Source organism: Crocuta crocuta, unplaced genomic scaffold (genome assembly GCF_008692635.1).
Source record: "Crocuta crocuta isolate KB4526 unplaced genomic scaffold, BGI_CrCroc_1.0 scaffold323, whole genome shotgun sequence".
NCBI lineage: Eukaryota > Metazoa > Chordata > Mammalia > Carnivora > Hyaenidae > Crocuta > Crocuta crocuta.
Genome location: NW_027536465.1, coordinates 1,450,949 through 1,472,733, shown reverse-complemented (window position 1 = coordinate 1,472,733; position 21,785 = coordinate 1,450,949). Strand labels below are relative to the sequence as shown.

At 50.5% G+C, this 21,785-nt stretch overlaps 1 protein-coding gene across 1 annotated transcript in view; it reads right to left on the bottom strand.

Annotated features, from left to right (window-relative positions):
• Positions 1-380: 380 nt before the first annotated feature.
• The window catches only part of DTX4 (deltex E3 ubiquitin ligase 4), a 26,997-nt gene continuing 5,592 nt past the window's right edge, over positions 381-21,785 (bottom strand). Inside the window, exons 5-13 of the mRNA XM_077748813.1 lie at positions 21,184-21,426; positions 20,885-20,987; positions 19,346-19,407; positions 19,106-19,231; positions 17,069-17,130; positions 15,244-15,396; positions 12,138-12,299; positions 7,338-7,427; positions 381-3,189 (exon numbers count right to left, since the gene is read on the bottom strand). Coding sequence (XP_077604939.1) covers positions 2,956-3,189; positions 7,338-7,427; positions 12,138-12,299; positions 15,244-15,396; positions 17,069-17,130; positions 19,106-19,231; positions 19,346-19,407; positions 20,885-20,987; positions 21,184-21,426 — 1,235 coding nt within the window. The 3' untranslated portion in view covers positions 381-2,955. The remainder of the gene's footprint in view (positions 3,190-7,337; positions 7,428-12,137; positions 12,300-15,243; positions 15,397-17,068; positions 17,131-19,105; positions 19,232-19,345; positions 19,408-20,884; positions 20,988-21,183; positions 21,427-21,785) is intronic.

Sequence of the window (21,785 nt, the reverse complement as noted above, 5' to 3'; positions counted from 1 at the left end):
ACCACGCAGGGCCTCCCCCCCCCACCCCCATGCACACAACAGTGCAATACCAGGACGCGTACTTTTGACCAAGTATAAAACCACAGAGAAAGTCCGAGTTCTACAAAACGGCGGGTGGGGGAGGAAGGGTATGAAACACGAAGGCACGCACAACCACGTATACACAATTAACGTCTAAGGGACGGGCATCTGACAGAGTTTGTCTGCAATCCCATTTGTCATCCCTGGAGACTCAGGAAGGGAGAAACCAGGCAGCTGGTGGTCTGGCCATGACAAGCCAGGCATGGGGTGCCCTGTGCAGCCCAGCGAATGTGGCAGGAGCAGCACTGGTAGGGAAACGTCCCGGGTCCCAGGGGTGGNCCCCCCCCCGCCCTGCCTGGCACAGTGTTAAAAGAAAATTCAAGATCCTTCTGCCCAGAAAGCCCCACAGAAGGGCAACACGAGGAGGCAGTCACCCTTATTGAGCATCCTCGGGGAGGAAAAGAACGAGGGTGTAGACACAGTCAGCATCCTAGGGGGAAGGTCTTGAAGGTATGAAGACTTACCCTCGAAGTGGTATTCCCCCTGGCCTGCTTTATTCATTCTGAGTCCCCTTCCCTGCCCATACCTCCTGCCCGATGCATGGAAATCAGCCTCTCCCCACTGCCCATGGCCAGGTGTCAAAGCTTATTTTCTTCTTCCCCACCGCCTGCTCCACAGTTGGGTGTTTCTACGCACTGACCCTCGATCTGTTTCTCCATCCCTGTGGGTGAGAAGCTCCGCATCAGACACTTGGCCCAGGTGCTGAAGGGCGGAGATGGTACTAGGTGTACACAGTGAGGCTCTTCAATGATCTCTGGAATAGGGTGGCCTAGCCAAGGGCACGGGGTGTGATATTAAATGCCACAGCCATGTCTTTTCTGTTGAGTTCAAGTGTTTCCTCCCGACTGGCAGGAAACTGTGCCCTGTGGTGCAGTGGACTCGCGCCCAATCTCCTGGTCCACTGGTGAGAGAAGATGGTGGCCGGCTGACCGGAGACACGGGCACTGAGATGTCAGGGACGATTCCTCCCATCAGAGCTCCCCCTGCTGGAGCCAGGCAGCACCCCGACAGCCATTCAGAGAACAAGGGAAGGCTCAGCACCAGCACCTCCCAAGGAACTGGTGAATCCACTGGCCACACCAATGCCAAAATGGCTGTAGGCACACAGCAAGGGGCTACGCAGCCAGCTCTCGGGAAAGCCTGGCTTCAGGTTCTAACTTAAGTACCGTTTTTGAAGGTTCTTTTGTTTCCATTTTTCTAGCATCAAAAACCTTCCAAATATTATGAAATATATATGGATATATATACGTCAAACCCCCAAAACATGAGGTATATAAATTCAAATTAGTATCCAGAGGAACTTCCCCCAAACACATAGTTCAAAGAACCCACTTTCAAAGGGGGAATTGGGTTTCCTTTCTTGATCCCCCTTCTCTCCTCCCTGACCCCCAATTCATTCCTGAAGGGAAGCGAAAAACAAGAGGAATGTTGGGGAGGGGACAGACAGGGTCTTGGGACACAACCCAAATGCAGGTTGGACTGGAACATGCATGATGTGGTCCCAATCCTGTTAGGAATGAGCTAAAAAGGCTCCCTCCATGTTCTAGGTCAATCTGTAACAGGTGAGGGGCCCAGCACCACCTCTGGGCTCTGATTAGCAAGGGTGCATGGAGACAGACCGAAGCCCTCATAGAAACAAGACTGGACGGACTGGTTTTAGATCCAATCTTGAAAGAGATATATAAAGGGGTCAGTCCAGCCCTCCCCTGACACTTCTCCTCAAGCCCTGTTCCCTGGGGCATCTAGCAAGAGGAATGATTGTTACTATCTGGGTCCAAGTTTACTGTGGGAATGGGTCAGCAAAGGGTGAAGAAAGTCAAGGAACCATGGCCTGGCTGTTTGATCCCTATCACAGCTGGAGTTTGGCAGTTTGCAAAAAAAAAAAAACAACAACAACAACAGGAGAACAGGATGGGACTGTCCACCAACCTGGCCCAGTGGTGCACACTCGCACGCACACACACACTTATGTGCATACAAAGATGGCACAGAGCCCAGCATGGGCTCTACTCACAGTGACTTGATGAAACTCATGGAATCTCTGAGCTGGTCTGGGATGAGTTGGGAAGAAGGCTACGGGCTCCTCTCCCTGAGGACAGTTCAGATGCTAAGTGGGATGCAGACTCTGGTCTGATCAGAGAGGGGCTGGAAACATCATGGGATGCCAACCCAGAGAGGGATCCCAGAGTCCGTCCATCCGCACAAGAGAACCAGATGCCTCTTTGGACAGGTTGAAGATGTGAGGACGGAGGGCCCAGAGAGGCCAAGGGCTATTATGAGAGCAGAGTGTGCTCCCAGGAGCCTTTGCCTCTCTGACCCTCTTGGTGAGAAGTGCTTCCTCGCTGTACACCGAGGCATCAAATATCTGATGTCACAGCAGTTTAACGGTTCACCCCTTTGCCCCCCAATCTTGCACAGTGAGAGCTCCTCGCCTCCGGAGGAGGAGAGAAAAGCAGAAACTCCGCTCTCAAAGCAGAGTGGAAGCAGCAAGAAGCCAGCTGAGGCGTTGAACCTCAGGCTTCACAAGGCCAGGGTATGGAGTGCCCGTGTGCTGTCCATACCCCAAGTGTGCTGACCATGACCCCTGCTTAGGGGGGTGGGGGTGGGGGTTCTTGCCTACCCAGCACCGAAAACTCCATGGGAACAGACCGAGGATGGCCCTCATCCCATGTCCCCTTTGTGGTGGATGAGGTTTATGAGTGACATCACCTTATTCAATCTCCCTCCCCTCTGTGGCCGGGAGGGATGGGGGACGGGGACAGGACACAGGGGGAGATGAGGGAGCTGCGAGGGCGTGGCACCAACTTCCATCTCGATTCTCCCACTTCCTGCCCGTGGCCCCCACGGCCCCTCCTGGCCTAAAGACCCTCCAGCTCAGTCCTTCTCCTGGGTAGTGCTGTCCTCGGAGATGCCCTGGGCAGCCAGTTCAGCCAGCACGTTATCCAGGTAATTGGCATCTGGGTAGCCGTGACCCGTGAGATTCGAGCCAAACTCTGTCTTGTGGTGGACCTCATTCCAGATGACGGTGTCCGACTCGCCCGTGGTGCTGGACGTACCGATGGCAAAGATGAGGCGGCGATCCCAGGCCACAAGCAGCAGCTTCAGCACCTGAGCATGTAGGGGCAGGAGACCAAAGGCAGACATTCAGTGTTGGTCAAAGACTCTGCCTTGATGGTAGGGTCTTCCCAAGGGTCTTCTGACATCACGATGCCCCCAGTGGCACAGTGAACAGAAAGAGCTTGGGGGTGGAGTCAGGGAGCCACAAGGCAAAGTCTTGGATCTGTCACCAACTACCTGTGTGACCTCGGTCATATTCTGTCACCTCTCTGAGCCTTAATTTCCTTACATACAAAATGGCAATGATCTGATCTGCAAAATGTTACGAGGACTTTCATAGCAGTGCCTGGCACCCACATCTCAATAAACGTCAGCTACCAGCACCGTGGCTAAAAGGACAGGATCTAGGAATTCAAGGCACTTGCGATCCAAGAGCTTCTGAAACTGTGGCCTCCGCCCCATTCCCTCCACTCCCTGAATGTGGTATTAGTGCGCCCACAGCTAACGACATGGTTGAAGTGGGGTGACTTCTACCAGGCTATTTCATATTTATTTGCTCACCAGGTCCTCACAACCACACGTGGAGGCAGAGCCGACAGGGGCTGTTATTGTCTCTATTTCATAGGTGTGGCCCAGAGCGGCATTCAGGCTTACAGAGCATTCTAATTCAGCTAAAGTTTAAAAAATGGTTGTTGAGCAAGTCAACTACCTAACACCCTGTCCAGCCTGAAGAAGGGACCCGATAAAAATAACCTGGATTCAAAAAAAGAATGGCCGCCGACCCGGTGTGGGCTGGAGGCGGGGAACTGTTATAGCAGTAGTAATGGCAATGGCATATGGCAGAAATCCGATCGACCCTCTCCCGTGGGTTTACTTACGATGTAGCAAGCCCTGGGTCATGTACTAGTTACAACAATTTGATAAGACCAGTATTCTCATTGTCTCCTTTCTACACATGAAGAAGCTCAGAAGATAAAGACTTGCCCTGTTCATACAGCTAGTACCTGGCAGACTGGGGCCTTGACTTCAGGACTGTCTGACCTTGCAGTCCATGGGCTGAGTCACTACTCTGTTGACTCTTAGATGTGGGTCCATATAGAATTCATGGGGGGAGATGATTCCGAACTGTCAGAGGAGGGGGGTGGTGAATACAGCTGACCCTGAACAACACGGGTTTGAACTATGCAGGTGCACTTATACGTGGTCTTTTTTTTTTTTTTTTTTNCACCCAGGCGCTCCTACGTTTTTTTTTTTTTTTTAACAGTACAGTAAATATTTTCACAGTACAGGACCTACAATTTTCTTAGTTAACGTCTCCTTTTGGCTAGCTTGCTTTATTGTAAGAATACAGTATATCATACACATAACATACAAAATATGTGTTAACTGGCTGGCTATGTTATCAGCAAGGCTTCTAGTCAACAGTAGACTATTAGTGGTTAAGTTTTGGGGGAGTTAAAGTTATATGTGGATATCAGATTCGGGAGGATGGAGGTCAGCACCTCTAACCCCGAGTTGTTTAAGGGTCAACTGTCCATTAACAGAAAAGGACAAGTAGACACAGTAAATGAATGGGAGCCACGGCATCTGTAAGTATAGCCACAGTTGTCATGTGGGGCACTTTTCAAATGCTACTTTCACTTAATTCTTAACAACATCCTGTCCACACAGATAGGAATCATCACCGCTGTTGTATGAATCTGGAAACTAAGACCTCAGAATGTTAATTTTCCTGCCAGCCCCCACATCTGGTAAATTGCAAATGTAGAACTCAAACCCAGGCCAGTTTGGCTCCAAAACCCAGGCTCCTATTACCTCTCTGTGCAAAAGCCCAAGGTTAGGGTCCCAGATCAGCAGATGTGAAGGATAAAGGTGAGGAATTAGGGAGAGGGGAAGGTTCTGACCCCCACCATAGTAGGTCTTGTATGCCAAGCTGAGAAGGCTGTACTTTGTAAAGGAGAGATTTCAGAACAACTTTTTGGGGTTTTTTCTACTTTATTTCTTTCAACAAAAAAGTTTTGTGGTAGACACTGTACTTTAGGATACCTAACCTGGTGGGAAGTAAAAGATGAAACTATTTATGGGGCACCTGGGTGGCTCAGTGAGTTAAGCATCAGACTCTTGATGTCAGCTCATGGTTTGTGAGCACCTGCATCAGACTCTGCACTGACAGTGTGAAGGTTGCCTGGGATTCTCTCTCTCTTCCTCTCTCTCTGCCCCTCCCCTGCTTGTGCTTTCTCTCTCTCTCTTTGAAAATAAATAGATAAACGTAAAGAAAAATGTATTTACTCTCTCTTCCTCTCTCTCTGCCCCTCCCCTGCTTGTGCTTTCTCTCTCTCTCTTTGAAAATAAATAGATAAACGTAAAGAAAAATGTATTTACTCTCTCTTCCTCTCTCTCTGCCCCTCCCCTGCTTGTGCTTTCTCTCTCTATCTCTCAAAATAAATAGATAAACTTAAAGAAAAATGTATTTACTCTCTCTTCCTCTCTCTCTGCCCCTCCCCTGCTTGTGTTTTCTCTCTCTCTCTTTCAAAATAAATAGATAAACGTAAAGAAAAATGTATTTATTAGGTGGGTGTGGCAGGATTTGGAAAGGAGTCATGTGGTTTGGCGGGCAGTTCACTGGGAAGTAAGCCAGTGGGGTGGTAGCTCAGAGCGAGGGTCCAAGGTTGACTAACGTGTCCAATATGGGCCCCAGGGATTCTGGGTATGTCATTAACAAGACGAGGCAGGCCTGGAAGAGAGAGGGGCAGCTCTCGGCCAGAGGAGTCAAGGGTTAGCAATAGGACTTCACAGTGGACATGTTTAGCCAGCGGCTGGGACTGTGTAGAGCTGGGGCTCAGGGCAAACAGGTATCAGGACTGGTCCTGACTTCTGATCTGAGGACCCCACACTGGGTATGTCTTCATGATGTGTTTGATTTTCTCATTGTTCCGAACTATCAGCTTTCACCTCCGTAACAGAGCACACCCATGCCCTTTGCCATGTGACCACAGGGGCCGCCTTGTGGGCAGTTCGTGACCCTGTTGCTTGTGTGGCGCCCACGACTGGCTGAGGTCTGCCATTCCACTCAGATTCCCTCTTGATCCTCTGCCCCCTTCCAGAAGAAGGGCAAGGACACAGAAAGGCTGCTCCGTCAGCCTGGGCTCCAGGACACGGAGCAGCCACAGAAGCCACAGCCGCTGCCGTGCAACGTGCATGAGAATCAGCGTTTGCTGAAGTCAGCCTCTGAGACTGACACTGTTACACAGCAGAGCCTAGAGAAAGCTAGCGAAAACTCACTTCCTGTCCCACTGCACCCCCCAAGAAGGGGCAAGACACCCCCTTAGATTAATGGATCTTTTCCTTGTTGAGATCAGGGAAGGTTTTGAAAATCCAATCCTTTTCTGGCCAAAGCCACAGAAAAGTGAACATAAAGATTTTATTCTAATTTCACAATTCATACAACCACTGAATTGCTGGCAATCCAGAAACCCACTGATTTTTTGGGAAAGTCATAGAATACAAAAGTATGCTTAAAAAAAGATTAATCTCCCACAAATTAAGATCCCTGCCCTGGAGTAGTGCCCACGAAGCTTGAATGTGCTGTCAGATCACCTGGGATCTTGTTAAAATGAAGGAGGTTCTAAGGTTCTGCATTTAAAAAAAAAAAAAAGTTTATTTACTCATTTTGAGAGAGACAAAGATTGTACAACTCGGAGAGGGGCAGAGAGACAGACAGAGAATCCCAAGAAGGCTCCTTGTTGTCAGTGCAGCCCAATGCAGGGCTTGAACCCACAAAGCCATGAAATAATGACCTGAGTCGAAGCCGGATAATGCTTAACTGACTGAGCCACACAGGTGCCCCAAGGTTCTACATTTCTACCAAGCTTCTAGGTGCCTCCGCCGGTGTGGATCCCAGAATCAGCTGCTAAGAAGCAAAGCCCCAGGGAAAGCATCCTAAAATTGATGAATTATTGCCAGTGATCTCCCGGAGAGGAAAAAGCCCTGACCTCCCGCTACCCTGCAAAAGAAAACATTCTAATCATATCCACCTTCACCTATGGTTGACTCAAATATGACCCTGTTACCCATGTGCATCTAGAGTGAAAAGAGACTCAGCTCTCTTTAGTCTGTGCACAGCAGGAAGCGAAACCTAGGGCCCTGACATAGAAGCAAATCCTCTCTCCCACCCCCAGCCCCCAAACCCCTGCTCTTACCTTTCTCCCTTTCTCACTGTCTGGAAGGTAACAGTGTCTTGGAAAGCCTCGAGCACTGAAACTCTTCCCAGGATTCGGGTGTTCTGGCCCCTGAAAGCAGAAAGTAAGTCATCGAAGGGCATTTTTCAAGATATCTTTAATGAAGGGGTGCAGACCAGGCATGACTAATTCAAATAATAATGACAGTAATAACAGTCATAGCGTCTAGACAGAGCAGATCCCAAAGCAGCAATAGTCGCGGTTTCACGCCTATACTTTGGAGTCGTGAGACTTGGGTTTGCAGAGCTGCTGCCTCCGGATGTGTTGGCTGGAGCCTTCTCTTGGGGTGTGGGTTCCCCTATCCGTTAAAAAGGGAGAGTGTGGGGGCGCCTGGGTGGCTTAGTCGGTTAAGCGTCCGACTTTCGCTTGGGTCATGATCTCGCGGTTCATGGGTTCGAGCCCCGCGTCGGGCTCTGTGCTGACTGCCAGCTCAGAGCCTGGGGCCTGTTTCGGTCTGTGACTCCCTCTCTCTCTGACCCTCCCCGGCTCACGCTGTCTCTCTCTCTCTCCTAGAAATAAATAAAACAGTTAAAAAAAAAAAAAAGGGAGAGTGTGAAGGTTAAGTGAGCTTGGCACTGGGGTGAATAGTACGAGCTCAGTAAATGTTCATACACCATCATCCCTCAGCTCCGCTCACTGGCTCTTTTTGTTTTACGAACCAGGAAAACTTCAACCTAGAGAGGTTACATGGCTTCTCCAATGTCAATGGCTTTGCCAAAACTTAAGCCCAGGCTTCCTGGGGCGCACGATGAACTTCCTACCTCTGAAGTACTCAGAATAACAAAAGTGCCTCTGAGCCAGGAGCCAGGGAGCCATCGTTATCCATTCATACACTAATGGACAGGGAGGTTTCTCCCCTGTCTTGGCGAGTGTGCATAAGGTTGCAGTGAACTCGGGGTGTGCGGATACCCCAATTCAGCAAGCAGTCTCAGGCTGCGGCGGGGACAGAAACTGATGCAGAATTTAGCCAGAAGCCACGCTTCCTAATCAGGGTCCACAGGCCCCCTTGAGAAGCTCATGAAAAGCGAGGGATTTTTCTCCCAGTACCAATGCACCCCTCCCACCCCCTTCTCACCCCACACACAAATGTCTGTCTATAATTTCTGAGCATCCCTCATTCCCTCAGGGTCTGTCAAGCCCTTTAAAAAATCCCTTTGAAATGAAGCCATTATAATATTGATAATTCCTTGCAGCTCTTAGCACGAGCTCTCACACAAACGGGAACTGCGTCCTGGCTGGAAAAAAAATGAGTGAAGGAGTGAAGGAATACATGAATGAATGCATGAATGGATGAAGAAACTGTAAGAAAACACAGACTTTTCATTTTTTCTTATAGTGGATGGTGGTTCCAAACTGATTTTTTAGAAGTTTATTTATTTGGAGAGAGAGGGAGAGCACGGGACAGTCAGAGAGAGGGAGAGAGAGAGAATCCCAAGCAGGCGCTGTCAGTGCAGAGCCCGATGCAGGGCTCAAACTCTGGGACTGTGAGATCATGACCTGAGCTGAAACCAAGAGTTGGATGCTTAACTGACTGAACTTACCCAGGCGCCCTCTCCCCAAATTGATTTTTTAAACTTTTTTTTAATGTTTTATTTATTTCTGAGAGAGAGATAGCGTGAGCAGGGGAGGGTCAGAGAGAGAGGGAGACACAGAATCCGAAACAGGCTCCAGGCTCTGAGCTAGTTGTCAGCACAGAGCCCGACGTGGGGCTCGAACCCACGAACCGTGATTTCATGACCTGAACCTAAGTCGGATGCTCAACCGACTGAGCCACCCAGGTGCCCCCCACATTGATTTTTTTTTTTAATGTTTTATTTATTTCTAGGAGAGAGAGAGAGAGAGAGAGAGAGACAGCGTGAACAGGGGAGGGTCAGAGAGAGAGGGAGTCACAGACTCTGAAACAGGCTCCAGGCTCTGAGCTGGCAGTCAGCACAGAGCCCGACGCGGGGATCGAACCTACGAACCGCGAGATCATGACCTAAGCGAAAGTCGGACGCTTACCCGACTAAGCCACCCAGGCGACCCGCCCCCATTGATTTTTAAATCCTGTGATATAAAAAGATTTTTAATAGCATGGCTCAAGATCATCTCATTCGCAGGGTGAATGGCCTAAGTATGATATCGGAGAAGGGAAAGATGCCCCTGGGCCGAGAGAGGTAACAACATCTTCTTGGAGATGCAGGACCTGACAGTTCTGAAGTTCATAGTCATGCGAAATCACACCACATTTATAACACGTTCACGGCCACAGCTGTTTGCAAGCCAGACTGCCCAACTCAAGGGCAGATTCCCAGCACAGCTCTGCCCACGCCTCACCCTCCTGGGACTTGCCCGCCTGCAGCACAGATGCTCGCCTGGCGCTGACCCCACGAGGCTATGTGCTCCCTGCACGTTGCCAAGTGGAGCAGTCACGTCTCTGCCTCCCGCAGATCAGAGTTTCTCCCCCAGGGACTCGTTCTCTCCAAATTCTCAACTTGGAAACCCCAAGCCCTTGTGGACTCTGGAGTCTTCAGGGAGAGGGATGGACACGGCACTGGGTCACGAAGGTCAAGCGGCTGTCCTAAGTCCCAGCCAAGACGGAGTCAGCCAGGAATCAGAACCCAAGTCTTCTCAGACTTTGAAGACCTTGTGTTGCCCCCACAGTGTTTCTCCATGGTGCACATCATGTTTTGTTCTGTAGTTTGGTGATGGAGATTTATTTTCTCTGAGTGGCTGGTAAGTCCCTCCAGGGAGAACCATATTTTTCTTTAAATTCTTTTACAGTCTGTCACACCTGCCCTGTTTTATTTCTACCACATCTCTTACCGCTAGTTGGAAATACCTTGTTTATGTATCTGTGCACTGACTTCCTTGTCCCCCTAGAACGGGGACCTCAGAGGAGAAGAGACTGTCCACTTTGCTCACCTTTGTTTCTGCAGCACCTAGAACATGCCTGGCCCGTAATCCATCCTCCAATGTTTGTTAAATAAGAGACAAAATGGAAGAAGGCAAGGAGTAGGGAGGCAGGAAGGGTGAATGCATACACATTTGCCAAATAAACGAATCCAGTAAGCACCCTAGATCAGTTAGAAAGAGCTTCAATGTGTGAAGGAAGGGACATACTTGAATTCACTGTCAGGAATGAGCTTCAATTTGCTCCTTAGGGCTGTCTTTCAAAGAATCAAAAGAGGAAAGAAATGCCCACAAAAATCAAGGCCAAGGGACATCTATCAAATTATAAATGCAAATACCATTTGACAAAGAAATTCTACTTCCGGAAAATTATCCTACAGATAAACTTGGAAGGTTATATGTTACAGTATTATTTGTTGTAGTAAAAAGATTGGAAACCATCCACATGGCCATCAAGTGGGGACTGTTGAATACTATGGATTATCACCCAGAGCTGGGAAGGAACGAGGAGGCTCTCTCCATACCAACATGGGAAGATCTACAAACTATATAGTTCATTGAAAAACACATGATGCAGAACGATGTGCATAAAATGTTCCCCTCTGTGTACAAATGGGCAGGCTGGAAACAGTCTTTGAGCACATGCACAGAGAATCCTGGGGAATGCATAAGAAAATAGAACAATGGCGGAGCGTGGGGGCAGGGGATGAAACTGGGTAGATGGAGGAAAGGAAACTTTTCACAGTATAAAATTATCTTGGTCCTCTCTGGCTGCTGTACCGAGACACCACAGCCCAGGTGGCTTAGACAGCAGAAATCCATTTCTCACGGTTCCGGAGGCTTGGAAGTCCAAGGTGGTCCAAGGAGACCCAGTGTCTGGTGGGCACCCACTTCCTGGTTCAGAGACTGCTGTCTTCTCCCTGTGTCCTCGATTCAGGAAGGGATGAGGAGGTTCTCTGGGGGTTCTTTTACAAGGGCACCAATCCCATTCATGAGGGCTCCACCACATAATCTGTTCAGTTTCATGGATTCCCAGCTGGAGACGGACTTGTACCTGGGGTCTCGATCCCACTTCTGATTTAGACGGTATGTAGGCGAGTCCCTGGATTTAGACTTTAAAGCTCATGCTGGAATGAGTTAAGGCTTTGGGGGCTATTGAGACAGAATGCATTTTGCATGCAAGAAGTACAAGAAGTGATGGAATGCTATAGACTGAGAGTCTGTGTGCCTTGGAAACTAACGTGTTGAAATCTAACCCCCAAGGTGATGGTATTTGGAGGTGGGGTCTGGGGTGGGTGATAAGGTCATGAAGGTGAACCCTCATGAATGGAATTAGTGCCCTTATTAAAGAGACCCCAGAGAACTCCCTCATCCCTTCTGTCATGAGGACACAGCATAAAGATGTCCATGAACTAGAAAGCAGTTGCTTACCAGACAGTGAAACTGCCAGCACCTTGACCTTGGATTTCCGAGCCTCCAGAAGTGTGAGAAATAACTTTCTGTTGTTTAAAAGCAACCCAGTTTGTGATATTTTGTGGCAGCAGCCTGAACAGATTAAGACAAACAACTTACCAGGGCACCTGTGCAGCTTCGTTGGTTGAGCATCCAACTTCAGCTCAGGTCATGATCTCACAGTTTGTGAGTTCGAGCCCCACGTCGGGCTCTGTGCTGACAGCTCAGAGCCTGGAGCCTGCTTCAATTCTGTTATTTCCCCCTCTCTCTGCCCCTCCCCAGCTTATGCTCTCTCTCTCTCTCTCTTTCTCTCTCTCAAAAATAAATAAACATTAAAAAAAAAAGACAACATATTACCTGCAAATACTGAAACTTACAAAATAAATAAGTAAAAGCCCGTGCGGGGCATGGGCGTACCTGAATGCCAGGGGGGATGCTGTAGATGATCCGGATGGTTTTGCAGTCGGGGTGGCCGGGCAGGGAGTGAGGGATGAGGTGGTACTCCATCTTCCCCGGAGGCTGGGTGCCTGTCTTCACACCATAAATGGTCTTACAGGTTGGACACTGCAAACTGCCGTCCTGAGGGCACATGGCAGGATCAGCCAAGTGGGGAAATTATCTTCGCAACACCCCCTCTCCTCCCCGCCCAACCCTGGAAGGAAACAAAGTTAGAAGGCCAGGGGGACAAAATGCACCCAAATAAGTAAATGCCACAAATTAGCTCCATGCCAAGGGCCATGTAAGAGAGACCCCCGTCCTTGAAAGGCAGAGCTGCCCAGGCGGGCGGGAAACACACACAGGGAGTCATTATCGAACTGTGACCTTCCAAACGAGTCGGACACACAGCAAAGCACTAGGGAGCAGCCGCTGCTGACATGCTAAACATCACGATCCCTGCGAAGCTTGCTAGAAACAGACACCTGGGCCCCACCCCAGGCCACCAAATTGGATTGAGGGGTGGGGCGCTACAGAATATAGCAGTGAAAAGACTAAGAACTCTGGATTTGATTCTCAGCTCTGCCATCTACCTGCTGGGAGACCTGGGGCAAATTAATTAACCTCTCTGGGTCTCAGCTTTTGTACAGAACAAGGAAAATAGTAGTATCTATCTTACTGGGTTGTTGGAAGGATTGAACTAGAGAACCCAATGGAAGTGCTGAGCACTAGTAGCATCTCTAACTGTTATTAGTACTTTTATGATCCCCAAGGCTCGTACAGGTTTAGAAACTACTGCTCTGAAAAGAGAAGGTGAGCACCGTGTGCGAGAGTAGATGAAGCTGACTTTAAGAAAATGGTCCTTAAAGAAGAGCTGTGGATTGGCTTTGAAGGATGGAGGACAAGGTCCCCACAAGCAACGAGGAAGGGAATGAGTTGTTAGTGAAGGCACTTTAAATCTTACAACAGACTTTCATCTTGTTTCATGTAGGCCTCGCCTGATATCAGCTGAAAAGGAATATTAGCCTTAGTATTAATAGCCTTAAAAATCATTCCCACTTTGGGGCACCTTTGTGGTTGAGGTCAAGATCTCATGGTTTGTGAGTTCAAGTCCCACCTCTGTCTCCCTCTCTATCTGCCCCTCTCCCCCTCAAATAAATAAACATTAAAAAAAAAAAAAAACTATTCCCTTTTACAGAGAAGAAAACGGAGGCACTGCACCATTAAAGGACTTGACGCTAGTTAGTGCTGGGGCCCCAGCGGCTCTGTGCAAACCCCGCTGCTTGGTGGCTGTGTTGGGGCTCAGGATGAGACTCTGGATGTAGAGATATAAGGGGCGATGGCTTCACACTGGGGCCCAGCGAGGCACGGCCTGCATGGGTGGGAGGAGACCTTGTTCCCAGGCTTTCCAGCAGAAAGTGGGTGAGAAGGAAGGCATGGGCAGGGAGCCATGTGTGCAGGAAGGACGGTCACACAGCCAGGGCAGAAGCTCTCCAGGCCATCCGCACTGTCTCAGGAGCACAGAGATCTTCTGGGGAGCTACTTGGGGACCTTCAGCTCAAGCTCTAGCATTAAAGGAATAACTTGCGTTCAGGGCAATGGAGACGCTTTACTTCACGTGGTCAACAGACGGGAACCCAAGGCCTGGGGCCAAGAACCAGGATCCCCCCCTTCTGCTCTGGCCTTAACGTGCTTCGTGACCACAGGCGAATCACTTCATTTCTCTCTGGGCCCTTCCGTTTCCTCTTGCGTGTAAAGAAAATTTTAAACGGCATGCTTCAAAGTATTAGTGCAAAGAGAATAAAGGACGGTGTCTTGAGAAATATTTCTGAAGCGCCATGGAAATCGAGGCAAAGAGGTGCTAGATTGTTCTTGAAAACAGTCATCAAAAAGGGAATGAAGGTGCTAAAAACCCCTTTAAATCCAAAATAACCTCTTAAAATGCAACGCCCCAGTGCGACCTTTTAACTTAGGGTCAGGGAAGCGAGCACCAGTTCCAGACCGTATCATCCATCAGTGACTGAGCATGAACTCTCTGAAACAAAGATCCCAAGGTCAGCCCAAGGTCAGCACTCTGGGAACTTCAATCACAGGGCTTTATAAAGATGAAGGGGAAAAAAAAACATTATAGCTATAATACCAAGGAGATATCCATTTGACTAGTAACAGTAATAATACCCTGAAAGTAGGTATTGTTTTATCTCCATTTTCCAGATGGAAAATGAAACCTCAGAGATTGGAAATCTTGCCCAAGATCATTCAGTTACGAAAGCCAGGGTTCAGGCTTGGGTCTGCTGACTCTTTCCCACAGCGGGAGAAGTACAGAGCAGACTCCAGAAGCCAGACTTTTTTTGGGGGGGGGAATGAATAAGAAGCTGGGGATATCAGAGAAATGTCAAATTCCACTGCGATCCAAGCTGGGTCTGCAGAAGCAAGTAGGATTTGAATTCATGGGATAGGGGAGTGATGGTTACTCCAAGCACAGGAAAGAAATCAGAGATATCAGTGGCTTAGTAAAAGCTCGGACAGTAAAGAGAGAGTTATCATCGAAGGAGGCTCCCAGATTCCTGGAATCCAGCTTGGCAGAGGAACGCCATGTTGCCATCAGTAACGGCCGAGGTGAGCATCACGGACAGCCTTCCCCTCCTCCGACAGTGACCTTCGAAGGGACTACCAGACATATTTTGGCAACAGCCTCTAATGCCTCTGAGGCAGCAATCACGGGTGTTTTGAGACTGTCCAAAGGAAATGAATTATAACTGAAAAGCACTAGCCCTGGAGAAGGAAGGGTCATTTGNGTATACTCCCACCTCCCACCCCCACCCCAAGAACTCTCCTGGACTGCAGTCTACACCTCTCAGACCATCACGCTCAGTGTAGAGATGGGGGCAGTTGGGTACGACAGGTTTTGAGAACATTATAATTGTGTAGACGCCTGACCCTGCTGAGCACAGCCAAGATCCTCACTCCTGCTGCCCCCGGGGTGTCTCTCAGACGCCCCAAATCACCCCAACAGGGCCTTCACACTCTTGCTCCTCCAGGGTCCATGGCGGGGGGGCGGGGGGCAGCCCCACAGGCCGGCACTAACCTTGTTGCCATTGTTGTACATGGCGACCAGACAGTAGATGTGGTAGATGTGGCCGCATCTGGACAGCTTTCCCACCAGGTCAGGCTTGACCGTTGGCTGCAGGCCCTTGTAGCCGGAGGGGGCGGTGAGGCGCTCCATACAGATGGTGCAGTCCTGGGGGTGGGAGGGGACAGGGCAGAGAGGCCGTCAGCGCCCGCCCAGCCTGGGAGGCCAGAGCATCTCCACAGTGATTCCTGCGCGATCAGAGGTCCGGTGAGGTGTTCCTGTTCCTCTTCTAGAAAACCCACAAACCAGGATATATACGGACATGCCTTTGGGAATCTAAATCTAAATTTATCTCAACTTTACACAGCAGAAAAGTTCCTGAAATAATTGCTGGTGGTGGTTCAGGCCACCGGGGGCTTCCCAACAAAACTGTCGTCTCCTTGAGGGCTATGATGACACACTGTCCTTCCCCGGTGCTCTCCAATGGCTTGTGGAGGAAACAGACACTTGGCAACAGACCCTTTATTTAGGCTGAACGTTTGCAATGCACTTGTATCCCAAGTGTAACAGAGGGGCTGCTGTTTCATTCAGTCAAATAAGGGGCGCTCCTGGGTGACTCAGTCGGTTAAGTGTTCGATTTCGGCTCAGGTCATGATCTCACGGTTTGTGAGCTGGAGCCCTGAATCGGGCTCTGTGCTGACAGCCTGGAGCCTGCTTTGGATCTTCTGTCTTCCTCTCTCTGCCACCCCTCCTCCCCTGCATATGTTTGCTTTCTCTCTCCCTCTCAAAAAAATAAAATAAATATTGGGGCACCTGGGTGGCTCAGTTGGTTGGTGAAGCATCCAACTTCAGCTCCCGTCATGATCTCGCAGTGTGTGAGTTCGAGCCCCACGCTGAGCTCTGTACTGACAGCTCAGAGCCTGGGGCCTGCTTCAGATTCTGTCTCCCTGTCTCTCTGCCTCTCCCCCGCTCAACGCTCTGTCTCTATCTCTCTCTCTCCAAAACAAATAAACATTAAAAATTGTTGTCAATAATAAAATAAACATTAAAAATAAATCAATAAGTTTACAAGAGGATTTCTCAACCTTGGCACTATTGACATCTGGGGTCAGTAATTCTTCGCTGAGGGGGGTGTCCTGGGCATGGTGGGTATTTAGCATCCTTAGCCTCTGCCCATTAGCAGAACTCCCTCTGGCTCACTCCCCCCACCCCCCATGCAGAACTCCCTCTGGCAATAACTGGTTTACATCAAGCCCATTTAAAAGTCAGTTTCCATAGAGTGCCTGGGTGATTCAGTTGGTTAAGTACTGACTCTTGATCTCAGGGTCATGAGTTCAAGCTCTCATTAAAAATAATAATAATAGGGGCGCCTGGGTGGCTTAGTCGGTTAAGCGTCCGACTTTCGCTTAGGTCATGATCTCGCGGTTCGTGGGTTCGAGCCCCGCGTCGGGCTCTGTGCTGACTGCCAGCCCAGAGCCTGGAGCCTGTTTCAGAGTCTGTGACTCCCTCTCTCTCTGACCCTCCCCTGCTCACGCTGTCTCTCTCTCTCTCTCTCTTAGAAATAAATAAAAACATTTAAAAAATAATAATAATAAGTAAAAAAAGAAATAAAAGTCAGTTCCCATAGCTTGTCATGCCATTTTTGTTAAATTCAGACTTAATGGTCAGGCAGTTTAGAATCCAGCCATCAGTCTGCAGCTCCGACGACCAACCTCGGAGCCCCTGTGTCAGCTCTGAGCAGCTGTCTACCAGCCAGGACACAGAAGGCTGCTCTCGTTGCATTCAGTGGAAAACTCCAGAGAGAAGCGGGTGACCACCACCCTGCTGCCCCCGTGCTCACCTCATCTGGTGGGTGCCGGACTTTCTGCAGATACTTCTTGAGCACTTCTTCTGGGGTTTTACCTGTGTGGGAGAGAATAACAGGGTGGTCGTTGGGCCACCAAGACAGAGGTAAGGCATCAAACAGCCTCATCAAGCTGGGCAAGCGGGACAGGGGAGCCGGCAGCCAGCCTCAAAGCAGGCAGGGGGAGGAATTCATTCTGCAATCGCATTTAAGAATCTGAAAGGGAATCAGCAGATGGAAGAGAGAGCGAGGTATCTGAGGAGGTGAGAGGTGTTCCTGCCTGTCTTTACCACCCCACCCCACCCCCCACAGTCTTTTCCTTAACATTCCCCCAGGCTTATTTCCACCAAACCCACTTTTTAACTGAGATAGGTTGAGCGGGACTCTCTTCTGTAAAATCAAAGAGCCCGGGCATGCCCAAACGATGTGGCGAGGTAGCAGGAGACAGCACTGTGTAAACCATTACACAATTAAAAAAAGGAAAGAGGGGCACCTGGTGGCTCAGTCGGTTAAGCGTCTGACTTTGGCTCAGGTCATGATCTCGCGGTTCATGGGTTCGAGCCCCGCATCGGGCTCTGTGCTGACAGCTAGCTCAGAGCCTGGAGCCTGTTTCAGGTCCTATGTCTCCCTCTCTCTCTGACCCTCCCCTGCTTATGCTGTCTCTCTCTCTCTCTCTTTCTCTCTCTCAGAAATAAATAAAACATTTTTAAAAAATTAAAAAAGAAAGAAAAATGAGGTAGGCTTATCACATTCCTTTTACGGTGTGCTAAGTACTGTCTCCATTTGTAAGGTGGTGTCAAAGCGATTTTATTTTCCCAGGAAAGCAGGAAGCTCTGCCCATGGCTTCAGGATGGTCTTCCTTGGCTGCTGCCGGAGCCGGAGCCCAGCAGCAGCGAAGGACCCAGAGGAGGCGGCCCAGTCTGAAGGCAAGAGACAGGATGATACGACCTTAAAAAGGATCAGTACCTCCCTGGGCACCCCTCCTAGCTTCTCTTAGCTTCTGTTTCCTCACCTGTAAAATAGGCCAGAGCAATAGCACCCGCTCAAAGGGGCGCTTGGACAATTAAATGAGCTAATGGACGCATAGACCTTTAGCACTTTTCCAGCTAAGGGCCCAACATGCGCTATGAATAACCACAGGAAGCGCGGGAAAGTGTGAAATCCTGTCATTTCCTATCAGACTATGAACAGGGCAACTGAGTTCAGTTGAGCAGAGAACTTCTGATGGAGCAGAAAAGTAGGGCAAGGGTTTGAGGAAGCGGATCGTGCAACGGCCATGCCTTCCCACCGGCCCACATCTAAGAATGAAGCTTCTGTTCATGGAGAGCCTATTGCTTGCCAGGCCCTGGGCTCAGTTACAAGATACAGGAGATCCCACTGAAATACGTGGGGGCCTGGGGTGACGGTCAAGACATTTAACAACCAATACCAGTGGCCGGAAAGAGCGGCCGCAGAGCTGAGCAAGGGTCCTTTGGTGCCAGGATAAGCACAGGCCCAGACCCCTTAATGGCGGGACTGTGCGTGGGTAGAAGAAGTGCCTGAAGGAAGGTCCGAGTGGTCAGCCCAGGGCTCTGGAGGGACACAGGGCAGCGGTTAGCCCCCGTCATGGATGCGATCCGGGGCACACCTGCCCCAGACTGGTTGCGAGCATTTTTCACCCCAGTGCAAAGGTAAGAAAACAGGCTCTCTGCGGTCACGTGACTCGGAAGTGTCAAAGTCAGGGTTGGAACCCAGACTGTTGCAGTTCCGAGCCCACAGCGATCACCCTCTGTATTGTATTTTATGTGTCACACTTTGTGGTTTTGTGTCTCTATTTTTCTGTGCTTTTATACCTCTTAAGGTGTCTCCATCTCATTCGTGCACAATCTGCTTTAATACAATCATCAGAACAGGGGTAGCTGGGCCCACTTAGCAGATGCAGAAACGGAGGCACGGAGGGTTAAGCCACGGGTATGACCTTGGGTGATGGCAGCAGAGCCACAGCTGGGGCCCACGCCTTGACTCCCGTAGCCCTTAGGATAAGAAGGCCGATACCTTTCTTGGCTTGCTTTTTGGTGGTCTTGCGGCTCGTGTTGGAAACCCCCGGGATGGATTTGATTTCGCTCTTGCTGACCGGGGGAGGGTGGAGGACCANCACGCCTGGCTTCTGCCTGCCCTCCCCTCCCCACCCCACTCCGAAAAGCCACGTTTGCTTTCATGCAGTTCTCTCTCTTTTGTCAATGCTCACCACCCCTTTTACTGCTTTCCTTTGGCCGCCCCAAGGCAAGCACTTACCTGCCAGGGCAGGATTAACAGGACTGGACCCGTTGAGGTTCTTCACTGGCACGGTGGGGACCCTGTGGAAGGAAAGGCGGACTGAGTCAGCCCTCCACTCACAACCCCAAAATTCACAATGGCTCCTCAAGTCACTTGAGGTCCCAGCAAGGCCCACACAGCCCCCTGTGACCTGCAACCCCCCCCTCCCCATCCCACAGCCTCAACCCTCCTCTTCCTGGTGTCCCCACGTATCTCTCACCATTTTACCCTGCTCCAGCTGGGCCACACTCCTGCCTCAGGGCCTTTGCATATGCGGTTCCTTCTGCCTGCAATGCTCTACCAGCAGATCTCTGCCTGGCTTCCTCCTACAGATTCTTGGCTCACCTTTTTGTGAAGTTCCTGAGGCCCATCTCATTTAATACTACAACCCACCCCGGGTCTCTCGAGGCCTATTGTCTCACTCTTGGTTTTTTTTTTCCCCCCATGGAACTGACAATTTTAAAATTTTTTTAAAGTTTATTTATTTATTTTGAGAGAGAGAGAGAACGAGTGGGGGACGCACAGACAGAGAGGGAGACAGAGTCCCAAGCAGGCTCTGCGCTGTAGCGTGGAGCCTGATGCAGGGCTTGAACTCACAAACCATTAGATCACGACCCGAGCCAAAACCAGGAGTCAGACACTCAACCGACTATGCCCCCCAGGCGCCCTGGAACTAACATTTTTTTTTTTTTTTAAATAAGCTGTTGCTTTATTATCTCTCCATCCAGAATCTAAGCTCCACCCTGGCAAATATCTCATCCCACTCACAGCCTGACACCAGCAGGCATTCAGTGAGAATTTGCGGAACGAGTGAAAAATGAAGAAGCAAGTTCAAGCCTGGGTGTACGCAAGGGTCTCCTAAGAAGCGTGTAAAAAGACAGAGCCCCAGACCCGAATCAGAACCCCCACCGGTGGGGCCCGGAACCCGCCTCTGCTCTAGCTTCTGCTGAGAGGGCTCAAGATAAGTCGATCCCAGCCTGACACTGGGGAGCCACTGCTCCACCAGCTGTAACCCCTCCTTTTCCCTGAGAAATCTAAGTTTCAGGCAAAGCCTCCTCCTCTTTCCGTCCTTCTCCCCAGAAACCCGAGCCAGGCTCTGGAGAGGAGTCCGCACAGCTGCCTGGAAAGGCGAGGCCTCCCACGACGCCAGATAGAAAAACATGGGACATGCGGGTTGGGTCGTGCGCCATCGCCCCTGCCACCCAGGCTTCCACAGCTGGGCTCGGAGGGGGAAGGGAGCTCTGGACGCCAGTGGACTAGGTGGCAGATGCCTCCAGGGGCCAGAGAGCCTGAGAAGCCCGCAGACCCCCAGGTGGGGGGTGGGGGGCAGGGTGGCGCTGAGAATACAGGATGGACNGGACGCCAGTGGACTAGGTGGCAGATGCCTCCAGGGGCCAGAGAGCCTGAGAAGCCCGCAGACCCCCAGGTGGGGTGGGGGGGCAGGGTGGCGCTGAGAATACAGGATGGAAAGGGGCGTGTTTATTACCTGTTTCTGTGTTTGTTCACGTGGAGCCCTACTTCGTGTTGGACGCTCGGCTAGAGCCCGGGGACACGCCGGTGATCACGACAGCCCGTGGCTCTGCATCCACGTGGGGAGATTGTGAACCTGCAGGGCGCCCACCTGGTACCAGGCACGGTTCTAACTGTTCACAAGGCATAGATCCATCTAAGACCTCCCACGACCTCTACAGGAAGTGCTGTTATCATTCGCCCCATTTTAATGGGCAAAGCAGTTGAGGCACAGAGAGGTTGAGCAAACTTGATGGAGGTCACACAGCTAAGGATTCAAACCCAGGAAATCTGGCTCCAGAGCCCACTGCTGTAGCCACTCCCCGTGCTGGGCTTTTGCGTCTGTGCGACCTTTCTGTCGCCCCACGTGGCAGACAGAGGACATGGGGAACGAAGAGCGTGTGGAATGAATCTAGGACTAAGAGAGGAGAGGGGCTGGAACTGGGCCTCAAGGCTGAGCAGAGGGTCCACAGGGATGGGTGCTTCCCCGGCTATGCTGAGTCTTCCGGGGCCCCTGTCCCTTCCCCCGGATGATGACATGTGCTCCAGGGCTGTGGGAAGGATGTGAAAGAACAGATGTGGGAGTGTTTGTGTCTCAACAGGCCACCAAAGCCTGCTTTCCACCCCCAGGATAAACCAAACCCGGATGGGGGGAGGGGAAAGCTGAATTCAACACAAAGGAAGGCTGGCAGAGAAATGAGGCCCGGCCTTGCTTGTGGACTCAGTGGCCTGCCCCCCGGGGCCAGGCATGACACGAGGGACTGGAGTCAGGAAAACCGGACTAGAGCCCCAAACCTGTCTGTAATTCCTCACAACCTCCCTCAACTTTTCTCAGCCTCAGTCTCCTTGCCCGTGAACCTGTGTGGCTCTGGAGTTAGCAGGTGCCTGGGGGGGGGGGGGGGGGGCAGAC